This window comes from Capricornis sumatraensis, chromosome 2, assembly GCF_032405125.1.
Source record: "Capricornis sumatraensis isolate serow.1 chromosome 2, serow.2, whole genome shotgun sequence".
Lineage (NCBI taxonomy): Eukaryota > Metazoa > Chordata > Mammalia > Artiodactyla > Bovidae > Capricornis > Capricornis sumatraensis.
The window spans coordinates 213835572-213862628 of NC_091070.1; the positions used below are offsets into that span (position 1 = coordinate 213835572).

Sequence of the window (27057 nt, forward strand, 5' to 3'; positions counted from 1 at the left end):
ACAGATTAAAAACCACTAATAAATGAATTCAGCAAGGTTGCAGGACACAAAATCAATGTATAAAAATCAGCTGCATTTTATATAATGACAATAAATTATCAGAAAGAGAAATTAAGAAAACAATCCCAACAGCATCAAAAAAAATAAAATACTTAGGAATAAATTTAACCAAGGAGGTGAAAGACCTGTGTACTGAAAACTACCAAGACGCTGATGTAACAAACTGAAGACACAAATAAACGGAGCGATTCCATGGTCATGGACTGGCAGAATACTGTTCAAACGTCCACACTACCCGCCACCCCCCTCCCACCAAATCTATAAGTTCAATGTAATCCCTGTCAGAATTTCAACAGCATTTTGCAATTAAAAATAGAAACAGTTCTAAAATTTTTATAAACCTACAAAAGACCTCAAATAGCCAAAGCAATCTTTTCCTAAGAAAGAAGAAAAAAGCTGAAGGCATCATGCCCCCTGATTTCAAACTATACTATAAACATACAGTTATCAAAACAGTGTAGTACTGGCATAAACAACACACACGTATCAGTGGAACACAAAAGAGAGCCCAGAAATGGACACTTGCATATCAGGCCAATCAGTTTATAACATGGAAGCTAAGAACCCACAATAGGGAAGAGTCTCTTCAATAAATGGTGCTGGCGGGGCGGAACTGGACAGTCTCATGCAAAAGAAAAGAATGAAAGATCCTTATCTTACACCATGTGCAAAAATCAACTTAAAACTGATTAAAAGATTTGAACATAAGACCTGAAATTGTAAAATTCCCAAAAGAAAACCGTGAGGGTGAAGCTGTGGCGTGATTTCTTTTTGGATTTGACACTAAAAGCAAAGGCAATAAAAACAAAAATGAACAAGTGGGACTACATCAAACTAGAAAGCTTTGCATAGCAAAGGAAGCCATCAAAAATTAAAGAGCAGTCTATGAAGTAGGAGGAAGTATTTGCAAAGCTAAGGGGTTAGTGTTAAAATTATATTAAGAACTCATACAACTCAATAGCAAAAAGCAAACAATCTGACTAAAAAATGGCAGAGGATGTGAACAGAAATTTTTTAAAGAAGACATACTAATAGCCAACAGGTACATAAAAAGGTAACATCACTAATCATCAGGGAAACACAAACCAAATCCACAATGAGATACCATCTCACACCTGTCAGAACACTTACCATTGAAAAGACAAGAGAGGACAAGTATCAGTGAGGGTGTGGAGGAAAGGGAACCCTTGTCCAAGGCCGGTGGGAATGTAAATTGGTTCAGCCACTATGGAAAAACAGTATGGAGGTGCCTCAAAAAATTAAAAAAAGAACTATCACATGATCCAGCAATCCCATTGCTGGGCACCTCCCCAAAGGAAACGGAAACAGGGTTTTGAAGAGATGATCTGCACTCCCAGGCTCATTGCAGCACTATGTGCAGTAGGCAAGAGACGGAAAAACCTAGTGTCTTTACTGAAAGAATGGATCAAGGTGTGGTTTACGGGTATGCGTGCGCGCGCACACACACAGACACACACACACACACACACACACACACAGACACACACACAGAGGAATATCATGCAGCCCTAAGAAAGGACATCCGGTGGCTTGAGATAACACAGACAGACACTGAGGGCATTATGCTAAGGGAGATAGGGCCACTGCTGCGTGACATCACTTACATGTGGAATCCAAAAAGCTGAACTAATAGAAACAGGGACTCGAATAGTGGTTTCTAGGGGCTGGGAAGGGAAAAGGGAAGATGCTGATCAAAGGGTACAGACTTTCAGTTATAAACTATAATCGGCATGCTGTACCTGACATCCCCAGGACGTACTTATAACACTGTATTACATACGTACTTATCTTATAATACTATATTATATACTTGAAAGTTGCTGATAGAGAGTAGATCTTAAATGTTCTCACAAAAAAAATGGCAATTATATGATGTGATGGAGGTGTGAGCTAACACTATGGTGGTAAAATCATTCTGCAATATATGTCTGTCAAATCAATACACTTATACAGTGTTAGTGAGTTAAAATTGCTCAGTCATGTTCAACTCTTTGCAACTCCATAGACTGTTGCCCACCAGGTTCCTCTGCCCATGGAATTCTTCAGGCAAGAATACTGGAGTGGGTTGCCATTCCCTTCTCCAGGGGATGTTCCTAACCCAGGTCTCCTGCATTTTAGGCAGATTCTTATATATCAATTATATCTCAATAAAGCTGGGGGAAAAAACACTCAATATTTTGCTCACAGTCTCTGGACCAAAGTAAAAACAGGCAAAACTATATTTTTACTTAATATGAAAAACTGAAGTTGTCTCAGAGTTTGTGATAACAAGTGTTGTCCACTTGACAATGTGAATGACCTGGAATGGGCTGTTAGGGAGTGCTCACCAAGAAACCTACTTGAGCTGCTGCTGGTGGACTCGTAAAAGCCGGCCTGGGCGCTTACTTTCCACTGTCCAGGCTCTGAGGAAGGCTGGGGATGGGATGGAAAACTCCAAGGAGGGCAAGGTCATGGCCTAGAAAAGACACACACAACTGAAAACGCACTCTTAAAAACAGACTGCTTTAGGGAAAAAATGAAGCGCTACACAATGACATCTGAGGGAGACAGCTTCTCAAGTGATGACAGTATCTACCAGAAACCCACAGGAAGCTCTCTTACATGAAATTAATCCTGAGTCACTTTTGTATTCCTCTATGCTGAAATCACCTTGAGAGCTAAGTGACTTTTCTATTTCTGAGTCAAAAACTCCTTTTTAATGATTATGTTTTAGAAAATGAAACTTTAATTTCTATGTGACTGTAACTCAAAAGCGACTGTAACTCAAAAGCAGAGGCCACTCTAATAAAAGCAAGGACTTGTCTTCAGTTTCCATCTGTGCTACTATCATTCAACAGTGTTTCCTTTGCCAAGGAAATGACTTTCTATTTTGAAATATTGCAGAATCTCTGGATCCAACTGCTAGGCCCAAACCACTGCACTAATTCTGTAGGGTGGATATCTATTCATATACTTAGGTTGTATTATATGACACGGTCAATATTCATCCATTTTTTAATCTATAAACAGTAATTTTGTATCTTTTAATCCAATATAAGAAAAAAAGTTGCTTCCTTCTTGTTCTTAAGAGAATAAGATCATTTGCTTTTTTTGAGAAAGGTATTTCAGACAGTGAGGATACACAGGATAAGTCAATCAGTGACTGATACTTAACTTACATGCCCCTACCCTTTTTCCTTTATGAGGAAGAAGGATGTTCATTTTAGTCCACTGAGAGTTAAGATGCTTCTTAAGTATTTTGTGTTGTATTCACCCGAGCCTTTCCATTTGGACAGAGCACTCTGTCTGTGAATATTAATGTCCAAGAAAACAATGCAATATCTAGTTTAACATTCTAACATAAAGATTCTGACCTCCTGGGCAACTGACAACACAGCTTTTGCTAACCACATTTAACACATGAATCACAATGGTGCAAAAACAATGTAAATAAAGTGAATGCTTTACAAATGTTCCAACAAATGTTTCCCTAAAAAAATCAAAATGAACATAAGCTGCAAGTCACTGAGAAGACAGTCAAATGGAAGCAGAGCATGCCTGTCGGAGTGGGAAGAGAGGGAGCCACAGGGTGACTGAGCGAGCCCGGGAGCCCCCGAGCAGCGTGCGTGTGTGGCCTGTGCGGTACTCACCACTGAACATGGCATAGAACACATGCCATATCAGAACAGACTGTAATTGAGGGGAAAGGAAATAGAAGAATATATTAATATCTCACTGGAAGCAGCCAGATCACCACTAGGGTTCGCTGTAGGAGGAAGGCTGACCTGAGACTTCAGCTCCCCTAAGGTGGCATCTTCTGAGATTTCAAGGTCTCCCAAGTACCAGAGGGAAACTTCTGTGTGTGCGTCACTGGGAGCACCTGCAAAGGACAGAGTGAGACTTCTGACAGGAGCTTTAGATGAACTTAGCTCATATTTCTGAAATACAGGCTGTGCTGGGATACTGCACACAGGCTTAGTACAATTCTATCCAAGCAACTTGGTATCTGCAGGCTTCGAGTCAGCTTCTCAGGACTTCATGGGGAGGAAGCGGGGTCTGGCAGACGGGCTGCCAGGGGGCGCAGTGTGGGCATAAGCCCGCGTCTTCTGCCAGGATGAGTCTGAGGCATTTCATTCACACTGTGCTGTCACTGAAAGCAACGGAAGCTTCAATGTCCTGTCTGTTACAGTGAAGGGGCTGCTATTCCTACTGCCATGGGGAGCTTGAGAGATAATATATAAAAATTCCTTGAAAAAACTGGATACACTGCCATAATAATAAAGATAATAAAAATAACAGATGGCAAATGAAAGGTAAAGCCAAAAAAAAACCACCCAAAAATAAAAAAGCAAAACAGGATGGTATTTTATAGAGGTTACATACAAATCACTGTATAAAAATAGGATGGTATTATTATTATGCTATGAATTACAGAACACATAGATTTTGTTGTAATTTAAGTCTATTTTAAAAACATACATTTCTGTTGCTTCTCAGCAGAAGCAGTCATTTTACTTTTCTTTATGACACACTGGCTGATGTAATTCTGTTGTGTTCTCACCTGGAGTGGAACTGGCTTTCCAGACGCTGCCTTGAGAAAGGGTACAATTCGTCTGGTCCTGGTGATTCTTCCAGTGATGCAGCGGCCCCCGAGGCTGGTACCACCAGATGGGCACTGTCAGGAAACCCTGAGGAATGGAGATTTCGAACTGCTGATGCACACAGATTAAGTCAACTTCCACTTCCACAGAGAAACTTCTTGATATAGAAAGTGTTCCTGAATTTAGTATTTTTCCGTAAGATGTATGTGTTAGCCATCATACATTATCATTTACCACTTTTACATTCAAAAGTTTAAAATCATAAAAATCAGTATCTAGGATGAATGGGACTAATGTTCTATAAATTAGGAACTACGATAAGTGAAAAGTATAAACAAACTAACAAAATGTTAGACAGAACAAACTACATTGGAAGAGCACCGTAGCACAATACACCAGTTACATGCGGTTTTTAATTTATAAAACTTTCTAAAGGAACTTTCTACAGAGAAGCAACAGTCTATTGATCGAAGGTGCATTCCTATATAACAACTACATGAAATTAACCCATCTCCTAAAACACATTCTGTAATTTCAGTTTTACTAACTTAACTGGTTCTTTCCCTCCCCTTTTTTGAGTTAGTAAAGAACCTGAATAGATTAACTATGCTACAGTGGTCAATTTCCAACAATAGAAGATGAGAATGTGGGGGAAAAAACATATTTTCAAATACATATTTTTCAAGAAATGCATGCTAAAATTGAATATTTTTCTGTTTATCAAATTGGTGACAATTAATAAACACTCAACTTCCACGCAATAAATAAATAATGTAAATCAGAGCAAAAAACTCTATTTTTTTTCATTCAGTTCAAACCTAAACTCTTGTAAATTGGTGCCAGAGTATAAACTGCTGCCAAGTTTCTGGAAAGTAATTTGGGGCTGTCAAAATTTAAAATGCCCAAACCCTCTGACCCAGCCATTCTATGGCTGGGATTTTATCTTCTGATATACTGGCCCATGCATACTGAGATATTCACTGCAAATTGTTTATGGCAGCAAAAACCATGAACCAACCTCAAGGTCCCTTTTTAGAAGACTGGTACATTACAGCAGGCCATAACTTCTGACAAAGAAATTTCAGTTCCAGGAATTTATCCTGTGGATACATATGTGCAAAACGGCAAACAGGCAGTATTTTTGGCAGTGTTATTTGCATCAACACAAGACTGGGAACAACCTAACTCTGCTGGTTAAATAACTCATGGGAGCCTCCATACACATCAAACAGAATGAGACAACTTTTTGTGTATGGATGCAGCATATATATGGGGATAAACCATTAACAAAGAAAGCTAGGTGCAGAATGCAGTGCCAAGTTTATAATCTTTGCTGTAAATAGAAATATGTATATACACATGAATGTGCACATGCATGCTCCATATACACACGTGTGTGTATCGAAGCACGTGCTTCTGGAAGGATACAGGGGAAGCTGGCTGCCAGTGGAGGGAGGACAGACACCACAGGGATGGGACCTCCTCTTCCTGGCCCAGCTTTTTATATCCTTCATATTCAAAAATTAAAGAGCACGGTATAAAATACGACAATTCTTTGAAGTCATGAAAAAGAAAAAGGTAGGTCTGTATGTGCTGATGTGTAGAGATCCTCAAGACATACTAAATGAAAACAAAAAAACACAGGAATAAAACAGTGCATAGAGTATGATCCCCTTTATGTAAACTTTGAAAAGGCTATGCACATATTCACACTCAACATACAAACAGGTGCAATGTTTTTCTTGGAAGTACAAGAAAGGAAAAATAATTGGACTCTTTCTGGAGAGAAAGATATAAGAGAAACTTCTGTTAATCATTCTGTAGGCTTCTACATTGTCTGAATTTTCTAATCATAAGCAAATGATTGTCTGAGTGCTAGAATTTGGGGTAATTTTATTTTCCTCTTTATATGTGTCCACATTAATAAAAACAATTACTACTAAATATTGGCTTTTCTGAGTGGCCATACGCAGGGTCTATGCAGAGGAGTGGCACGAGCCCCCGCAAGACCCACACTAGGACTGCAAACTTGGTTCAACTCTTTGGGAAAACGATTTGGCTTGTTAATTCCATCTTTAGAATTGTCTTAAGAAGGATTTATATTTATTCTATTGATAAGAACAAAAAGTTTAAAACAAACTGAACTCCAAACAACAGGGATATAGATGAATTAAATTGTGCTAAGTCATGCACTGGATATACTGACTGTTTTTAGATTTTATGGTCCAGTTAAAAATTTTTTTTTTTGATGAGAAAAAGTTTAATCCTTTCCTTGTAAACATAAAAGAAACTCAACAGGAATTTTAAAGGCAGTATGCCAGAAAATGCAACAGTAACTCATAACGTACTCCTTTTCAATTAAACACACAAGTTGAAGACATGTGTTAAAATACTTTTCAGACAATATATTTATCAGCCTATATGATCTGCTGTTCTAACTGGATTTTGATTTTTTAAAAACCCAACCTTTTATAAGAGCTATCACATCTAGAAGTGAAGAAAATAAATTAGATCCCCTCTCCCTCCCCAAAAGATATTAATTTCTAAAGCATAAAAGGCTATATATCTTATACAAATTAACCAGCGTTCTTACAAAAGTAACGTAGTTTTGGATGACATTATGTTGTATTTGTGGTGAAGTACTAGGCACAAGAATATATGTATCAATTAGGCATTTTCAGTCTAATTAGTCTCTGAAGTTATTTAATTCTTGGCAATATATAATAACTGGTATGTATTTTGGTACTTAAGTCATGAATTGTAGAGAACAAGAAGCAGTATATTATAGTAACAGAGTTTGTATTTGACAATTACTGTGTTGAAAAAAATCTCTTCTATGAACTCTGTGATTTGTTTTGCAGTTGGTCACTTGTAGCAGATCCTTGACTTGATTCTTCCATATTCATGCTTTCTCCAGCTGCAATCTCTGACATTTCTTCATCCTCCTCCTCATCATTTAGGTCTTTTGAGATTAACTGTCTAGCTAACTTGATATTCAGTCCTTCATTGTAGTGAAGCTTCCTTTTCATTTCAAACTGTCGCTTTTCTTCTCGTTCTTCAGGTGAGAGGTCACTATCCTCATCTCCACTGCTTTCTTGTTCATGAACTCGATACTTTGGTTCCAAGCTTTCAGCAGCAGCAGCAGTTAATTTCCGAGCTAAGATATCTGGGGTCAGGGCTTCAGTGGTTTCTGAATCACTCAATGCATCTTCATCATCAGCTACCATACTGTGGTAAGGAGTGCTAGGCTCATCTATCTTCATTAAACCGTAGTCTTTGTCTGCTGGATGATAGGTCGCCAGGATGTTCATTTCGTCCCACTTTTGGGACTTTTTACTCAGCTCTTCGTCGACACTCTTGCCAGGCTGTTCGGCCAAGGACACCACAGAGGAAGTCGTAGAGCTCTTGTTCTTCAGGATCCCCTTGATGGGCCGGTGCGAGGCCGTCGAGGCCGCCATTGCCTGCTGCTCCGGCGGTCGGCTCAGCGTTGCTGCTTGGCGCCGAGTACAGGAAGGAAAGGGCTGGGCGTGAGCAGAAACTCGCCAGGCAGCCGCCGAGCCCGCCTGGGGCTGAAGCGGCCGCACCTGCTGTCTCGGAGACAGCCACCAGAGTTGTTGCCACGACACAACAACTCGGACGCTTTGGCGTCTAGCCGACGCCGCGTGGCTGGCAGCCCTCTGCGAGCCCTTGGCCACCGGCACTCTACCCAGTTAAAAATTAAATATAAAAAATAGGAAATAAAACTACATACAGTTGATGGAAGAAAATATATAAAGATGTAAAGTATGGTAGCTATCTGACTGGTAGAATTTGGGGTAAGTACTCTATATTCATTATGATTGTATTTCCCCATTTTCACACGATGAGAACATAACATCTTTGCAATCACAACACAGAAACTGTTATTTACAAAATGTCTACTTGGGAGCGAAGTCTTACCAGAGGAGGAAGTTTTCCTTCAATTAAAAGCAAAGTATCTCCAGAACAGATCATAAGCTCTTTCAGCTTTGCATCCTAGAAACACAGAAAGTCTTTTTTGTCATTTATGACTTCTGGAAGGAATAAAGAGACCATTCAATCTTTCAAAAAAACACACTGATGCCTCTATTATCATTTCAAGAAATAAGCAGACGAATAATGAAGCAGATATTGAAGAGATGGAAATAAGCTAAGACTATAAAACAGTACATCATTATGTATTAAAACTGTATAATTAAGAACCTTAAAAGATTAAAGGAAGGAAGATGGATGAGATGAAAAATGGCAGACTAATTTACAGAAGATAAAATTTTAGTTAAGCTTAAAAGATGGGCTGGATTTGGAAAAGTCAGAGGAAACAAGGAATTTCTCAAGGAAAGAAGAACACGGCAGGACTTCCCTGGTGGTTCAGTGGTAAAGAATCCACCTGCTAATGCAGGAGACACAGGTTTGATCCCTGATCCAGGAAGATCCCACATGCCACCCATGAGCCACAGCTATTGAGCCCGTCAACAGTAGGTAGTTTTATTTCCATCAACTGTATGTAGTTTTATTTCCTATTTTTTATATTTAATTTTTTAACTGGACCATAAAATCTAAAAACAGCTCAGAGCCCAGGGGCCGCAACTACTGAGTCCGTGCACCCTAGGGTCTGCACTCCAACGAAAGAGGCCACTGCAAAGAGAAGCCGGGCACCGGAACCAAGAACAGCCTCCTCTCAATGCAACGAGCGAAAGCCTGCGCAGCAACGAAGACCCGGTACAGCCAAAAAGTAAACAAACAAAATTATCACAAAAAAAAGAAGAACAAGGCAAAGTCAAGGTTACGTCAAGGGTCAGTATGATTTGCATATATGATTTACATAAAGGGGAAGAGCTAAGAGACTAGATTAATTAGAGTGGGAGGTATCTGCTGGAGAGTAACAGGAAAGAAAACTGGGTGGGAAATGGGTCACAGGTCAAAGAGGTGTGGAACAGAAAAAAGGGAGTTTTCAGTTGCTTTTAAAAAGCCACTCAAGATTTCTGTGAAGAGGATTTTTAAAGATCACCCTAAGTTGTCAGACCTGTGACATACTGATATGAAGTGGGGAATGAATACCTGGGCTTAGGGACGCCAGCTGTAGTAACTCAGGCAAGAGGCAAAAAACACCAAAATGAAACAAAAGACCAAAAATCAGGGTTTGAACCAGGAGGCCAGCAATGGAATTGGTTGAGAAAGACTGGAAAGACTTACAGGTCTCTGAAGGCCAGGACCAAATATGACCCACGTCAGGTAAGGAGGGTAAGCCACACGTGGGACTGGAAAAGGCTAGGATGAGAAAGACTAACAGCAAATCTGTGAAGTGGAGCCAGTTCTGAAGGTAATGAGTTTGCTTTTAGATGAACTGTTTGATACTGGTTTGAGAATTAGTAAGAGAAGAAAATGAGGCAAATATTTGACGAAATAAACTCTTCTGACATCCAAACTTTATGTCCTGACAATTCTTTGAGGTCCACTTCTTACTCTAGGCTGTCAAATTCCTGGCCAGGACTCACAGGGGCCTCTCTATTGGCTGTTACACAGCAAAGATCTTTCCCTGGAAGGCCCTGCTTTAAATCAGCCTCTGCTGATGCCAGACTCTCATTGAACCGAAAGCAGGCATATAAAGCCTGGGGGAAAGGGTTGTACTGAGCACAACCATCTGAGGCCACAGATCTGGACTGTGAGGCCTGATGCTACCTGGAACAGCAATAAGGAGATTAACCAGCATGGAAAGACATTCAACATCACTGATTACTAGAGAAATGCAAAGCAAAACTACAATGGGGAATCCCCTCACACCAGTCAGAGGGGCCATCAAAAAAGTCTACAAATAATAGATGGTAGAGAGGGTGTGGAGAAAAGGGAACCCTCCTAAACTGTTGGGGGGACTGTAGATTGGTACAGTCACTATGGAGAACAGTAGGGAGGGTCCTTAAAAAACTAAAAATAAGAGTTACCATATAATCCAGCAATTCTACTCCTGGGCATATATCCAGAGAAAACTCTAATCTGCAAAGATCCATGCAACCCGATGTTCACAGTGGCACTATTTACAAAAGCCAAGACATGGAAGCCACCTGAGTGTCCATCGACAGATGAACAGATAAGGAAGATGTGGCGCGCGCACACACACACACACAATGGAAATTACTCAGTCCGAAAAATAAGAATGAAATAATGCTATTTGGAGCAACATGGATGGACTTAAGAGATTATCATACTAAGTTAAGTAAGATAAAAAGACAAATATACATTGCTTACATGTAGAACCTAAAAATTGGTACAAATGAACTTATTTACAAAACAGAATAGACTCACATACAAAGAAAGCAAATTTATGTTTATCAAAGGGGAAAGTGGAGGAGGGATAAATTAGGAGGTTGGGATTAACATATATACATTACTATGTATAAAATATATAACCAACAAGGACCTACTGTATAGCCAAGGGAATTATACTCAGTATCTTATAATAACCTATAACAGCAAGAGGGCTTCCCAGGTGGTGCTAGTGGTAAAGAACCTGTCTGCCAATGCAGGAGACATAGGAGACAGGGGTTCAATCTCTAGGTCAGGAAGATCCCCTGGAGGAGAGCGTGGCAACCCACTCCAGCAAATGAAAAAGAATCTGAAATAGACTAAATATATATATTTTTTAACTGAATCACTGTGTTGTACACCTAAAACTAATACTCTAAATCAACTATACTTCTATAAAAATCAAAAACAAGAGGAAGAAGAGTAACCAGACTCCAACCATCCTATAACTTTGCTCCTACGTCTTATCCTAAGTGTCTGGCGGGATTTAGAGATGTAGCTTGAAGCAGAGCCTAAGTGATTGGCTGCTAAGATGAATTCTGCCATCATCAACTTACAAAGAAACTCTTGAGATTAAAACATTCAGGTTTCAAAATTGAGAGCTTATCTTCAAATTCTTCACTGGTCCTTTGTTCTCCGTAGTTCTCTGCCTCTTAATGAAGAACTACCACTAGAGACATATTCACTTATCAAAAGAGGACTCAATATATACGTTAGATATGTTCCCACTTAGCTGAAACTTTCCCTCTGACTCTGAAAAAACTACAGTGAGAAGAAAGGAAAGTAGATCCACATAAGGATTCTTGTATCCTAAAAAAGGAAGCTTTCTCTAGAATTCATTCACATGAATAGGGTGGTATCCTTAGGAAAACACAAAACAATCACTTTGCAAATGAAATGTATAGAAAGAATCTTACTTCTTCACATAAAGGCTCCCCAGCTTCAAAGCACCAATCCATTTTTCGTAAATGCCATGTGTCTCCTAGGAAGGAATCAAAATCAGGATGGAAAAAAAGTCAGAATAATACGGTTTATGAGTTTTCCAGGAATGACCCGTCTGGATAAATGAATGTCAAATGGGATATAATCTAATAATTATTGACTAATTTTAAAAGTAAATCATCTCTTCAGACCATGAAAAAAATTAACTTGCTGCCCCAACTTGGTGAATCTTCTGTCTATTCCACCAAGTACTATATGCCTGCAAATAAAAATACTTGGTACTAGTATGCAGCATCTATTTATACCTTTATTATTTACATGTACATATGCATGTCTACATCACACGTTAAGTGTAAACAGATGTACACACAAGCATAGAATCCCTTCTGAAATCACAAAGTTGTCTTGGACGTAAATACACGCTAACGTTACTCAGCAACTGGTAACATGTACAACAAAACTGTTCCTGTCAATCAGCAGTTACCCTAACAAAAAACTGCTTTCAGTACAGCAGTTTAATGAATTGGGTATAAAAGAACATTTACAAATGTTAATTAGATTTCAGATTTTCAGCATGTTTATTACACTGACAAAATGGGAAGAGAATATTTTTTTTTTGAGGAGAGGGAGCTGAGTAAAAGTTGAAAATCTTGGTTACTAAAAAATTAGTGATGTTTTATAACAATCAACTCCCCCACTCACCAAAAGAAGATCCAAATCCAGGAAATAAACACAGATCTCATATTTATTCTGCACAGGCCACAGGTTTTGAATCCCCCTCTCATGGCTCAGACAGTAAAGAATCTGCCTGCAAGGTGGGAGACCCGGGTTCGATCCCTGGGTTGGGAAGGTCTCCTAGCGAAGGGGATGGCAACCCACTCCAGTATTCTTGCCTGGAAAATTCTATGAACAGGGGAGCCTGGTGGGTTACAGTCCATGGGGTCACAAAGAGTTGGACACAACTGAGCAACTAACACTTTCACTGTAGACCCTCTTTTGCGATTCTTTCTAGTTTAAAACGCAGCACAGGTATGTCCCTTCATTGGTGTCCGACTCTGTGCGATCCTATGAACTGCAGCCGGCCAGGCTCCTTTGCCCGTGGGATTCTTCAGGCAACAATACTGGAGTGGGTTGCCATGCTCTCCTCCAGGGGATCTTCCCGACCCAGGGATTGAACCTGTGTCTCTTAGTCTGCCTGCATTAGCAGGTGGATTCTTTACCACTAGCACCAACTGGGAAGTCTCTTTAAATGCAGTAAGTTGTATTGATATTTAACTTAATATAAGTATGTTTAAAAAAAACAATACCAGTAAATTAAGAGTGAACACCATTACGTCACAGCACAGCATGGCAGAAAGAAATCAAGAGTTGTGAAATCAGAGCCACCTAGCTACTTGTGGTATAACTCTGGGTGAGCTGTTTAGCCATTCTTTGCACCTAAGAAATGGGAACAAGTGAGGATCCCTGCTGGGAGGACTAGTGTGGAGATGAAACAAGGTACCGCAGTAAGTTCCTAGAAGAGAGCCCTGAGCCTGAGCAAGCAAATGTCGCTGCTGGGTGATGGAGCCCCAGGCTTCTACTCCGGTGCAGAGAACGGCAAGCTCTCAGTCTACTGAAACCAGCTTGATGCCTCCTCAAGCTCGCTCACATGGCTCCACCTGGGTAGCCACTTCAAAATATCCTGGGTTTATTTTTTTCATTCATATTACATTCCTTCTTTACATAGAAATACTGGGATCAAACACAACATACTGAAATGCTGAATTAATGAGGTTAAAAAAAATTGGTAAAAGATCTAGGAAATTCCAGCGGGTCTAAATCTTAACCTTATCTCTTCTGTATCTCTGCTGGAGCCTATCTAGGCTTTCCTTCCTTAGATGGAGGCTAACCTACGCCTAGTTTCCTTTTAGCCTTCAAAGAAGAATCAGGAGAATTATGTGAATAGCTGACAACCCTGGAGAAAAACAAGTCTGAAAAGTTTTCATTAGGCTTATAGAAAATGCATTAAAAGTAAAGGACGGGGACAAGCTTATGCATCATCACAGTCTGTAACCCACCTGTGAGGCCACATTTGTCCAGCATTATCTTCAGACACTGTTAAGAAAAAAAATTATGTTCATTTGTAGTTCTGTTTCTGAGTTACAGTACGAGAAACACCTTTCTTTTGACCCTGGGACTATCTGAGTCTGATTATATTTAACAACTCTCAAATAGATAAAGACATACATGGTTAACTGGTTAGGTAGGCACTCCTTAAGGGCTAATGAGGTGCCAAATCAGCAGAAAAAAAAAGCTTCCAGTGTTCACAACCAGAACCTATACGTTCATCCACTTCCAGGTCTGCAGTATGATTTTCTTATGAGGACTAACAGTGTATTTCTGACCAGATATGATTAATTAGATTGCTTTCACCATGACTTCCCGGGTAAAGAACCCGCCTGCCAATGCAGGAGACCTACGAGACATGGGTTCCATCCCTGGGCCAGGAAGATCCCCTCGAGGAGGAAGTGGCAACCCACTCCAGTATCTTGCCTGGAAAATTCCATGAGCAGAGAAGCCTGGCGTGCCACAGTTCACAGGATTGCAAAGAGGCAGACATGACTAAAGTGACTTAGCATGCACAGATAAGTAAACTGACAGAATGATCTCTGTTCGTCTCCAAGGCAAACCATTCAATATCACAGCAATCCAAGTCTATGCCCCAACCAGTAATGCTGAAGAAGCTGAAGTTGAATGGTTCTATGAAGACCTACAAGACCTTTAAGAACTAACACCCAAAAAAGATGTCCTTTTCGTTAGAGTGGACTGGAATGCAAAAGTAGGAAGTCAAGAAACATCTGGAGTAACAGGCAAATTTGGCCTTGGAATGCGGAATGAAGCAGGGCAAAGACTAATAGAGTTTTGCCAAGAAAATGCACTGGTCATAGCAAACACCCTCTTCCAACAACACAAGAGAAGACTCTACATATGGACATCACCAGATGGTCAACACTGAAATCAGATTGATTATATTCTTTGCAGCCACCGATGGAGAAGCGCTATACAGTCAACAAAAACAAGACCAGGAGCTGACTGTGGCTCAGGTCATGAACTCCTTATTACCAAATTCAGACTGAAATTGAAGAAAGTAGGGAAAACTGCTAGACCATTCAGGTATGACCTAAATCAAATCCCTTATGATTATACAGTGGAAGTGAGAAATAGATTTAAGGGCCTAGATCTGATAGATAGAGTGCCTGATGAACTATGGAATGAGGTTCGTGACACTGTACAAGAGACAGGGATCAAGACCATCTCCATGGAAAAGAAATGCAAAAAAGCAAAATGGCTGTCTGGGGAGGCCTTACAAATAGCTGTGAAAAGAAGAGAGGCGAAAAGCAAAGGAGAAAAGGAAAGATATAAGCATCTGAATGCAGAGTTCCAAAGAACAGCAAGAAGAGATATGAAAGCCTTCTTCAGCAATCAGTGCAAAGAAATAGAGGAAAACAACAGAATGGGAAAGACTAGAGATCTCTTCAAGAAAATTAGAGATACCAAGGGAACATTTCATGCAAAGATGGGCTCGATAAAGGACAGAAATGGTATGGACCTAACAGAAGCAGAAGATATTAAGAAGAGGTGGCAAGAATACACGGAAGAACCGTACAAAAAAGATCTTCACGACCCAGATAATCATGACGATGTGATCACTAATCTAGAGCCAGACATCTTGGAATGTGAAGTCAAGTGGGCCTTAAAAGCATCACTATGAACAAAGCTAGTGGAGGTGATGGAATTCCAGTTGAGCTGTTTCAAATCCTGAAAGATGATGCTGTGAAAGTGCTGCACTCAATATGCCAGCAAATTTGGAAAACTCAGCCGTGGCCATAGGACTGGAAAAGGTCAGTTTTCATTCCAATTCCAAAGAAAGGCTATGCCAAAGAATGCTCAAACTACTGCACAATGCACTCATCTCACAAGCTAGTAAAGTAATGCTCACAATTCTCCAAGCCAGGCTTCAGCAATACGTGAACTGTGAACTCCCTGATGTTCAAGCTGGTTTTAGAAAAGGCAGAGGAACCAGAGATCAAATTGCCAACATCTGCTGGATCATGAAAAAGCACAAGAGTTCCAGAAAAACATCTATTTCTGCTTTATTGACTATGCCAAAGCCTTTGACTGTGTGGATCACAATAAACTGTAGAAAATTCTGAAACAGATGGGAATACCAGACCACCTAACCTGCCTCTTGAGAAATCTGTATGCAGGTCAAGAAGCAACAGTTAGAACTGGACATGGAACAACAGACTGGTTCCAAATAGGAAAAGTACGTCAAGGCTGTATATTGTCACCCTGCTTATTTAACTTATATGCAGAGTACATCATAAGAAACGCTAGACTGGAAGAAACACAAGCTGGAATCAAGATTGCCGGGAGAAATATCAATAACCTCAGATATGCAGATGATACCACCCTTATGGCAGAAAGTGAAGAGGAGCTAAAAAGCCTCTTGATGAAAATGAAAGAGGAGAGCGAAAAAGTTGGCTTAAAGCTCAACATTCAGAAGACGAAGATCATGGCATCTGGTCCCATCACTTCTTGGGAAATAGATGGGGAAACAGTGGAAACAGTGTCAGACTTTATTTTGGGGGGCTCCAAAATCACTGCAGATGGTGATTGCAGCCATGAAATTAAAAGACACTTACTGCTTGGAAGAAAAGTTATGACCAACCTAGATAGTATATTCAAAAGCAGAGACATTACTTTGCCGACTAAGGTCCGTCTGGTCAAGGCTATGGTTTTTCCTGTGGTCATGTATGGATGTGAGAGTTGGACTGTGAAGAAGGCTGAGCGCTGAACAACTGACGCTTTTGAAGCGTGGTGTTGGAGAAGACTCTTGAGTCCCTTGGACTGCAAGGAGATCCAACCAGTCCAGTCTGAAGGAGATCAACCCTGGGATTTCTTTGGAAGGAATGATGCTAAAGCTGGAGCTCCAGTACTTTGGCCACCTCATGCGAAGAGTTGACTCATTGGAAAAGACTCTGATGCTGGGAGGGATTGGGGGCAGGAGGAGAAGGGGACGACAGAGGATGAGATGGCTGGATGGCATCATGGACTCGATGGACGTTGAGTCTGAGTGAACTCTGGGAGCTGGTGATGGACAGGGAGGCCTGGTGTGCTGCGATTCATGGGGTCGCAAAGAGTCGGACACGACTGACTGACTGAACTGAACTAATTCTCATAAAAGGAGATTAGCTTTTATTTATCCAAGAAGCAACTGATCATACACCAACTCACAAGGGGAAAACTGTGCACGCTGTGAGCTTGCAGCACAATTCAGTGAACGAGACACGTCATGAGCAGACATCAGAGCAAAACAACAACAGTCATTAAAGACTCCCGACTTCTTGAGCTGAGAAATATTCTTAAATAGATTTAGGGCAAAGGAGTAAGTAAAATTTGATTTATGCTATAACTGAGCAGAACGGAGATGACTAGGGATGATGACTGCTGCCCTGCTTGGCTTACAGGAAAATGGCAAACAATCCAGACAGCCCTGGATTGACAGGGAACGTTTACAGAAACTAGAAAAGGTCTTAAAAAAATTAAAGGATAAATGAGATTTATATTTACTGGCCTTAAAAAATCTTTAAATTATTTTAAATGAAATGAAGTTCTAGGATACAATTTATGATTTTAAAAGAAACCAAGTCAAGCTCTTATTTCTACACGTACATACATACTACACATTGGTACACACACAGCAAAGGTGTGGGAGGATACACTATTGATGTGGATGGGATTACATTATCCAATGACAAAAGTGACTTCTGAGGAAAGGACAAGAATAGGGTGGTAACTAAGGAGGATTTTTAGTTACCTGTAAAGTTTAAAAAGTTAAGACTAAATCCACAATTACTTGTATGATTAAAGATAAAAGCAACTATAGGATTAAAGACTGTTTAGAAAACGATGACGGGAACAACATAGAATGGGGCCAAAGAGAACTGGATTCACAGAAAGCCGCAGCCTCAAGGCCTCTCTTATTTAAGGGAAACGAGCGATTAAGCATGTAACTTAACCGTGTTTCTGACAGAGGAAACCACCAGGATAAAGGCCCAGCAGCACAGAAACCAACTTGGCTGCAGTAGAGCAAGTGAGAGTAATAGTTACAAGTTCTGTTGGTTTTTTTTTTTTTTAAGATACCAAAGGGCCAGATCACAAGGGCCTTGCAAGGTAACTCAGGGGCTCCGCTCTCATTCCAAGTGAGATGGGAAAGCAGAGGAGGGCTGTGTGTAGAGGACTGACTGACCTTAACTTTAAAGGATCGCTCTATTTCTTTGTAAGAATGTACCCTGGGAGGTGCCAGGTTAGAAGCAAAGAGGTCAGTTAGGAAGCTGCTGGAATAATGCAGATGAGGGGTGAAGGCGGTGAAAGCAGTGAGGGAATGAGATGTCAGATCCCTGATAAATCCTGATGGTAGAACCAAAAGGATTTCTTGGAAAACCTGGTAATGAAGAAAGAAAGAAAAGAATCAAAGATGATTTCAAAGGTTTTGGCCTAAGCAAGTGGAAAATGGCGCCAGCATAATGGAAAAGGAAAATGTGAGTGAAGTGCATTTGAGATGGGTCAGGGGCTCCACTGTGGGAATGCTATCATTTGGGATGACAATCAGACAGCCAAGGAGTAGCTGGATATATGAGTACGGCATCTATGAACTGAGCATGGGGTGCTCATAAGGCAGACAGAAAAGCAAACAGACTGAGAAGGGGAGACCTGAGAAACGTGATGAGAACCTACAGAGCTGCGGTCTTCTAAAGGCAAATGACAAATTCGTCAAGTATGTTACTGCTGCGCAAAGAGCAAGTAAGCAGATGACTGGGACCTGCTCACCAGACACAGTAACGCAGCGGCCTCTGACAGCCTTGACACAGCAGTTTCAGCTCTGGGGAGGGGAGTGGGTAGGCATGGGGAAGGAGTCTGCCTACAATGGTTTCAGGACAAAAGACAGACACACATTCTTCAAAACGAAAAAACACCCAAGTTACCCAAGGTCACACCCCAGGCACAAAGGACTAACCGTCTTTTCCTCTGGAGCTGCTGCCTTTCCATCAACAGCATCTCCAGTCCCTCTTCACACTTCCAATGTATGAACATAAATAAGATACTAAATTGCCCCTAACTCTTGACAGCATCCAATCCACAATTAGCCCATATCCCTCCTTACAATCATTTAGCACAAGTCCAAACCCTGTCAGGGAGATCATTCGGATGAGAGGTGAAGGAGGTGACAGCAGTGGAGGGAGGGGTGTCAGGGACACTCTAATGTCTGATTCCTGTGATATGAATTGCATGCTGGCAGTAAGTCAGTAATAAACCTTTTTTTAAAGCTAACCACCCACAACAAAAAACTCATTAAAGTTAATAGGCAAATGAAAAACTGGGAAAATATTTACAGCATATAGCAAAGAGTAAAAAATATATATTATTAAAAATATGTTTAAGCACAGAAAATTTCAAACTTATGCAGAGAGTTTAAAATGAGCCCTCAAGTGCCCGTCTCCAGCCTCAGTTCCTGCTGCGGCCTGTCTTGTTTGTCAATACCCCCACCCATTTCCCCTGTCTAGCTCCCCAGATTCTTTTCTGAAGCACATGTCAGGTATCGCTTCATTTATTGATGTTCAGTACTCATCTCTAAAAGACGAAGATTCTTTAAAAAACCGTAACTGGTAAATAATTATGATACAGAATTCCTAAATCACGAATATCCTGTCAATGTTCAAATTTAAGCTCCTGTGGTTTGAATCAAGGCCCATATGAATTCTATACACTGTGCCTGCCTGCTATTTCTCCTAAGTCTCCTTTAACCCTGCTATTGATTTCTTGAAGAAGTTTTCCACTTGGGAACTGTGCTGACTGCTGGCCTGGGGTGCATTTAGCAGGAAGGCAATAGCACCCCACTCCAGTACTCTTGCCTGGAAAATCCCATGGATGGAGGAGCCTGGTAGGCTGCAGTCCACAGGGTCGCTGAGGGTTGGACACGACTGAGCAACTTCACTTTCACTTTCTGTCCCCTGAACTTCTTACAAACTGGTACTCAGACCTTGATTGGACTCAGGTCCAGTTTTATGTTTTGGCAAGAGCATGGGTATTGCTCTGAATCTCTCAATGTCTGGGTGTTACTCTTTTGGGGCTGTTAGCAGTTTTTCAGGATCATGGCTTAGATCCATTAATTCATTAGGACTTGAAAAACGGTGAGAGTTTAAAATTTCTTCTTCATTTTATTAGCTGGGATATGTCTATTTAAAAAAATCTCCTCATTATCTATCTTGTTACTGTGAGGTAAAGTTTGCAAAAGAAAAACAGGATAAATATTTGATGCTTTGCTTTATGGCTCCCTGGCATTCACTAGCTAACAATGAACAGCATATTTTTAAAGATCATTATGAACTCATGGATTTTATGTCTGTGTGAATCAGATTTCATTATTATTCCCACTGAGGTTCAAACGCTTATCCTCAGGTTGGCTCCTGACTCTCTGCTAATCTCAGACATCTCTGCAGCTTCACTGCTTCTGCTGTGGTAAGATGTCCCGGGTTCCTCACACACTTTCCTGACCTAGCGACAGGACAAGCCATCACTCCAAGAAGTCCTAGTTCCTTCCTGGAAATGGTATTTAGCAACCACAGTCTGGTGCTGGGGTGCCTGCTACTACTAGCTGTTCACTGTTTCTACAAGCTGTTTCAGGAGACAGCGACAGAAAAATAATTTTTTAAAGAAAAAATACATCAGGTTCATTCTGACTCTTCTAATTAAAATTCAGGAGTGCAGGCTTTATTTATAACCACATTGATGTTATCTGTCTCTTCATTTTCCAATACTGAAAGTCCCTGTTCTCAGTGATACCAACGTAACTATTTGCTTTATCTCACACACACACACACACACACACACACACACACACAATTCATACCTGTGTGTGTCAGATTATGTGTGTATACATAATGTAAAATCACTGAAAGGAAATATACCAAAATGTGAATATTAATGGGATAAGAGATAATGAGGAGTTCTAATTTTTTTCTTTTAATCCATTTTTATACATCCCAAATTTCTAAAATAAACATATATTATCAGTAGTCAGAAAAGAAAAAAAAATAATCTTATTTTTAAAACCACGCCTGGCTCACCAACTTTCAAGCCAACCAAAGTACTCCTTTAGTGAGTACATAGAATTCTTTAAAGGATATTACGTAAACCCTAGCCTTAGGATCGCAAAACCCTAATACAGGTTACCACTGCTCCCCACCCCAAACACCCACAGACCCTGGCTCCCAAAGTAAAATAACTTACATCCCTCACAGATATTGTTTCCTCTACTATGATCTCCATCTCTGTCCCAGGGTGAACATCACTCCCCAAAGCGAAAAACAGGAACAGCTAAGATTGAAACAGAGGTACAAACACAATTTAATTTGAATTTTAAAATTCTATAAATACATAATTTATTTCCAAAAGAGAAACGCTAATGATCATAAAACATTAATAAAAATCTAAAATTATGTAAAAACGACTCTTATGTTGAATAAAGTTATAAAATAATTTTGGTATATTTCCTTTCAGTGATTTTACATTATGTATACACACATAATCTGACACACACAGGTATGAATTGTGTGTGTGTGTGTGATAAAGCAAATAGTTACGTTGGTATCCCTGAGAACAGGGACTTTCAGTATTGGAAAATGAAGAGACAGATAACATCAATGTGGTTATAAATAAAGCCTGCACTCCTGAATTTTAATTAGAAGAGTCAGAATGAACCTGATGTATTTTTTCTTTAAAGTTATAATTTAAACAATAAGAAAAGTAAGATTCTTTATCACCAATGTTTTACTCCTAATAAACATCTCTCACAGCTATTTACTCTACTATGATCTCCATCTCTTTCTCAGTCATTCCTCAAGGAGATTTGCAATTATTGTACACTGGAAGCATTAACTGTGTTTTTTCTGAGTCCTTAGTTTGTGATCTTATTTTCTGTCCAGAGGCCCCATATACTTCAACTCCCAGAAACCCAAAGAAAAAAAATGCAAACCTGATCTCTTGTCTGTTCAGTTTCTTACAGCCTTATTTTTCCTTTCTAATCAACTTCACTTGTCATGTTTCTCATTCTCTGAGCTTGTCATGTACTACTATTTGCTAGAGTTTGGGGAAGAACAAATTAAAGGGTGGGGGGTGGTTGGGAAACTAATGAAGTGGATTAGTTCCATAACAGGGATCCAGGAGCCAGGAGGATCTTGATATATGAGTTCAGCTTACCCTGATACAAAGTCCTAACAGTAAGGACATCATTATGCCTTCTGGACTGTAATGAAAGTTTATCAAGTAGGCAGGGCTTCTGGCAAAGGTCAGTCTGATAGTATTTTACACATAAAATCAACACTGATAAGAAAAAAGCTGCTGTGAGTCTATTATTGCAGGCAGTAATTAAACTCAGAATCAGTACACTGTATTTCATTAAATCTAAAATACTGCTGGTTGTTACTTATTACTGGATGGCATCACCGACTTGATGGATGTGAGTTTGAGTGAACTCTGGGAGTTGGTGATGGACAGGGAGGCCTGGTGTGCTGCGATTCATGGGGTCGCAAAGAGTCGGACACGACTGAATGACTGAACTGAACTGAAGAAAGAAAGCACAGCACCAGCTATAGCTGTAGGAAGCCACTGACTGTAAAATGCATCTAAATCTCACAGATATTAAAATGTAGGAGGAAAGCGGTGAATTTTAGAATTTATGAATTATGGTGGTTGAAACTAGGGGCCATTCAACTTTAAAGATCCCCCTTAACCACAAAATTTTCACAAGAAAACAATTTTATGAATATACTCTGACATAACATTTTTGACTTAAACACAGAGAACTAACTATATGGATATATTCCTATAGATAAAAGGTATAATCTAAGGAAAAGGAAAAATTTTTAAGAAAAACAGTATTCCTACAGTAGTTAAGGAAAGAATTTTGCAATTAAGAGCTTCCAATCATGGGAAGGTGGGTTTTGGTCTTTCAGGTGACCTCCTTTTACCTGAGAGGAAGTTGGTGCTTTTCCAGGACACAGTCCCAATGAACTCCCCATCTTCAGTCCTGCTTCCTTCAGAGTGCATCTGTCTGGCACTATAAAGAATTTTGACAATATGGTAAATGTTACTAATTCCTACCTCTTTGGGCAAAACAATACATTGAGATCATCTTTCTTTAAAAATCAAGAATGTTAAAGAAGAAAACTGAGTTGTCCTCCATGCAAAAGGATTATATACTAGTTGTTTGATTTCAGATTTTCTCACTCTAGAACACATTATTCTTGTTATCTGTACAACAGTGCTAAGAAGAGGCAGCTATGAATGTTCTAGATTCATACTTAATAAAAACCAGAAAGCTGTTGGTTGCAAGGATTATGCAATATTGTGAAATGATTCATGAATGATGGATTAGCTTCTTTCAAGTTTAAAGCTGCTGTGATGACTACCATGAACAGTTTGAGTAAATTAAGTCTAATGACAAGATGCATTACAGAGGTAAGAATCAAGTCTCTGGTTACAATGATAACTGGTGTCACAATAAAATTAGCAAAATAAAAACTTTGGTAATAAACCTGGAAAGACGTAACTAGATTAAAACCATGACTAAAATGAGCATCAGTTAATCAGGAAGAAAGATGTTTTACTTTCTTCAGAAAGTAAACAGAGGTGACTGAAATTTGGGTAAGACTTTCTGTAATTCATAAGAAAGACACTTGGATGACAGTATGGTTTATAAACCAGTTTATAAAAGGTACCTTCAGAACATTAGGTATTAGAAGTCACTGTTTAAAGTAAACATGTTGACAAAGACAGATGGCATGATTATGTGTCAGCTTTTGAAGGCTAACAAAAAGATTTACCTGGACAAAGCAGTTTCCCATTTCTATCAATAGGCCTCAAACAGCTGTTCTCAGCTATAAATAAAAAGATGCTGGTTAGTGCAGCAAACAAAAAATAAATAAATAAAAAAGATACTTTACTGTGTTAATTAACAAGAAGTTGAAAAACACAAACAAACAAGAGACAAAAAAAAAAAAAACCACCCAACAATAAAAAACCACGTACAGGCAATCTCCCCTTTGCGCAGCAGCACAGAACCATAAGGACACCTGTGCAAGGTGAAACTGTGCAGGGAAATCTTAATCAGAAAAAATTATGATTGCACTGTGACTTTTAAAAATTTCTGTCAAAACATTAAAACTCTGTCAGTTACATGTGTACAGTGAAATGAAAAAAAATAGTAAAACTAAAATTTACACTCTAAAACACTACAGACATGGAGAACTAGAATGTTTCCTTTGCAAAAAACAGATCAAGAATCGTTTAAACAGGGCCTGCTTTCTTCTCGTACAGCTCGCAGGACAGGGTGAGCATCTTCTCTGCCCCTGAGTCTGGATCAGCTTCCAGTATTTTATGATTAACAGTTTCAATTTCATGAAATATCTCCAAGAGCTCCTTTAACATCAAGTTGTGTGCCAGCATCAGTTCCTCTGGGATTATCTTCATAACTTTTCATCATGACCACTTTCCTCACTTCTGTGAGTTCATGCTCACTGGCTCCTCCGGCTGCAGACGTCTCTTGAATGACAATAATCGGCTCCATATATATTTGTTTCTTGCCTGCACTTTCACTGTTGTTGGCTAATTATCCATATTTTTTTTTTGGTAAAATATCACCTGGCTTTATCACTGGGAGAAAAGGAGACCATAAACTACACACTTTGCTGTCCATGTGTTGAAATGAACAGCAGCTGTGTACTGACCAGTTACTGACATGCTTTAAAGAGTGAAGTGAACTGATCACTGATTACAGCTCAGTTCAGTTCATTTCCGACTCTCTGCGACCCCATGGACTGCAGCACGCCAGGCCTCCCTGTCCATCATCAACTCCCGGAGTTTACTCAAACTCATGTCCATTGAGTCGGTGATGCCATCCAACCATCTCATCCTCCATCGTCCCCTTCTCCTCCTGCCTTCAATCTTTTCCAGCATCAGGGTCTTTTCCAATGAGTCAGCTCTTCACATCAGGTGGCCAAAGTATCGGAGTTTCAGCTTCAGCATCAGTCCTTCCAATGAATATTCAGGACTGATTTCCTTTAGAATGGACTGGTTGGATCTCCTTGCTGTCCAAGGAACTCTCAAGAGTTTTCTCCAACACCACAGTTCAAAAGATCAATTCTTCAGTGCTCAGCTTTCTTTATAGTCCAACTATCAACACTTCTGGAAAAACCATAGCTTTGACTAGACAGACCTTTCTTGACTGTGTACATGCTACTTCACAGTGGTCTGCAGACTAAAGAGCTTATAGCAAAGTCTGTACTTAATGCGATGACTCAGTATCTGGTGGCAGCTGACATTTGAACCATGCTGCTGGGTAACTGATAAACAATGAAATTCACCCATATCAGAACTGCACAGAGACTACCTAGATTTAAAAGGTGATTTTTATGCTTAGTTAGTAAATGGACTAGGGCCAATGTGCCCTGTTTTTGAGGATGCGAAGATTACCACTTTGTGGGAAGACACTAGGTTTTAATTCCAAACAGAATTCTTACCAAGTTGGATATGAAGTTGGGGAATTCGAAGGACTGGAGTGAGCCTTCTGAGAGGGCAGGAATGGAACGGGCCTTGGAAGGTCTAACTGTATCTGAGCAGAGCAGAGTCTCTTTGAGATTCCTGAGTTCTGGCCCTTATACTACAGTGATGTGAAGCTAGCGTAGAATTCTAATACAATCTCCTTGATAACTGAAACAGCTTATGTTAAAGAGTTCTCCAATTTAAAAAATGCATTTAAAATACTGTTTTGTTTTGTTTTTTAATTTTCATTTTCTTTTGACAAATGCCATGTGTCTTCTATGTTCCAGTCACTGTCCTAGAAACTGACAATAAGCAAAAGAGTCATGGACTCTCCCTGCAAACAGCCTCATCTATTGGAGGAGATGGATGTTCATTGCACAAAACACAGGCAGTTACTGAGTAAGTACCACAAAGGAAAGGATGAGGTGTTAGAATGAGACAGACAGACTGAGGCTGTGCAGTCAGGGATGATGAATGTTAACATTTCAGTAGAGACCAAAGGAAAGACTGAAGTTAGCAGATGAAGAGTAATGAGGACGGAGTTCAAAGAGATTACAAAACTAAGAAGTCGCAGGGGTAGAAGAGACCTTGTGCACCAGAAAACCCAGAAAGTGAGCATGGAAGTGTGATGTGAATGACAGATGAGTGGAGGGTGAGGTGAGTTAGGTAGTGGTCAGAAAAAGGAGGCTCCTGTAGGCGAGGAGCCCACAGGCAACACATTACAAAGTACTAAGAGCACAACAAAGGGCTCTGAGCAGAGGGTGACATGATCCGACGCACCTACGTTTAAGAAGATCATTTGCTATATAAAGAACTGTTTGGAGGGGAGGAAGAGTGGAAGGGAGTCTGTGACACGGTAAGACAATGAACTATTCGTCTTAAGAAGCCATATATTTTTAATCAACTTTATTGAGATATACTTTACTTAGAGTAAAGCACATCCAGTTTAAGTGCACAGTTCAAAGAGTTTGATAAAAACCCTCAGTAACCACCAGCAAATCGAGGTAAAATTTGCATCACCCCTCAAATGCCCTCATGTCACTCTGTAGCCAATCCCCCCATCCCCTAGTCCTGATCTGACTCTGTAACTCCAGCTTAGGTTTTCTTTTTTGACAATTTCACATTCTCAATGCAATCCTAAGAGTACCACTCTTTCATGCTAGCTTCTCTTGCCTGGCATGATGTCTTTGAGATTCACCCATATTTTGCATGGGGTGGTAGTTCACTTCTTTTATTGATGAATAGGATCCCCTTGTCTGGAATTTGTTCACCTGCTTGTGAACATCTGGATTGTTTCCTGTTTGGGGTTATGAACATTTATGTACAGTATTTGCAAGATTTATATTTCAACTTTTCTTTGATGAAAATCCAGAATTGGTAAATGAATGTCTAAATCACAGGAAATAAGCCGACTCTTTACCAAAGTGACTGTCATTTCATGCTCCCACAAGCAATGCACAGGATTCCAGTTGCTCCACATCTTTGACGTCAC

General features: G+C 40.0%; 2 protein-coding genes across 2 annotated transcripts in view; both read right to left on the reverse strand.

The window, feature by feature from the left end:
* Positions 1 to 27057, reverse strand: part of USP40 (ubiquitin specific peptidase 40) — an 84541-nt gene that overhangs the window by 9702 nt on the left and 47782 nt on the right. Inside the window, exons 19-27 of the mRNA XM_068965420.1 lie at positions 23849 to 23902; positions 22994 to 23082; positions 21255 to 21341; positions 13979 to 14015; positions 11897 to 11961; positions 8601 to 8675; positions 4622 to 4748; positions 3846 to 3940; positions 2421 to 2536 (exon numbers count right to left, since the gene is read on the reverse strand). Of these exons, the coding sequence (XP_068821521.1) occupies positions 2421 to 2536; positions 3846 to 3940; positions 4622 to 4748; positions 8601 to 8675; positions 11897 to 11961; positions 13979 to 14015; positions 21255 to 21341; positions 22994 to 23082; positions 23849 to 23902 (745 nt within the window). The remainder of the gene's footprint in view (positions 1 to 2420; positions 2537 to 3845; positions 3941 to 4621; positions 4749 to 8600; positions 8676 to 11896; positions 11962 to 13978; positions 14016 to 21254; positions 21342 to 22993; positions 23083 to 23848; positions 23903 to 27057) is intronic.
* On the reverse strand, positions 7496 to 8119 carry LOC138073593 (protein phosphatase inhibitor 2-like). The gene is made up of 2 exons (XM_068965422.1): positions 7891 to 8119; positions 7496 to 7827 (listed from the first exon to the last, which is right to left on the reverse strand). Exons 1-2 carry the CDS (start codon positions 8117 to 8119, stop codon positions 7496 to 7498), a joined length of 561 nt encoding a protein of 186 aa, XP_068821523.1.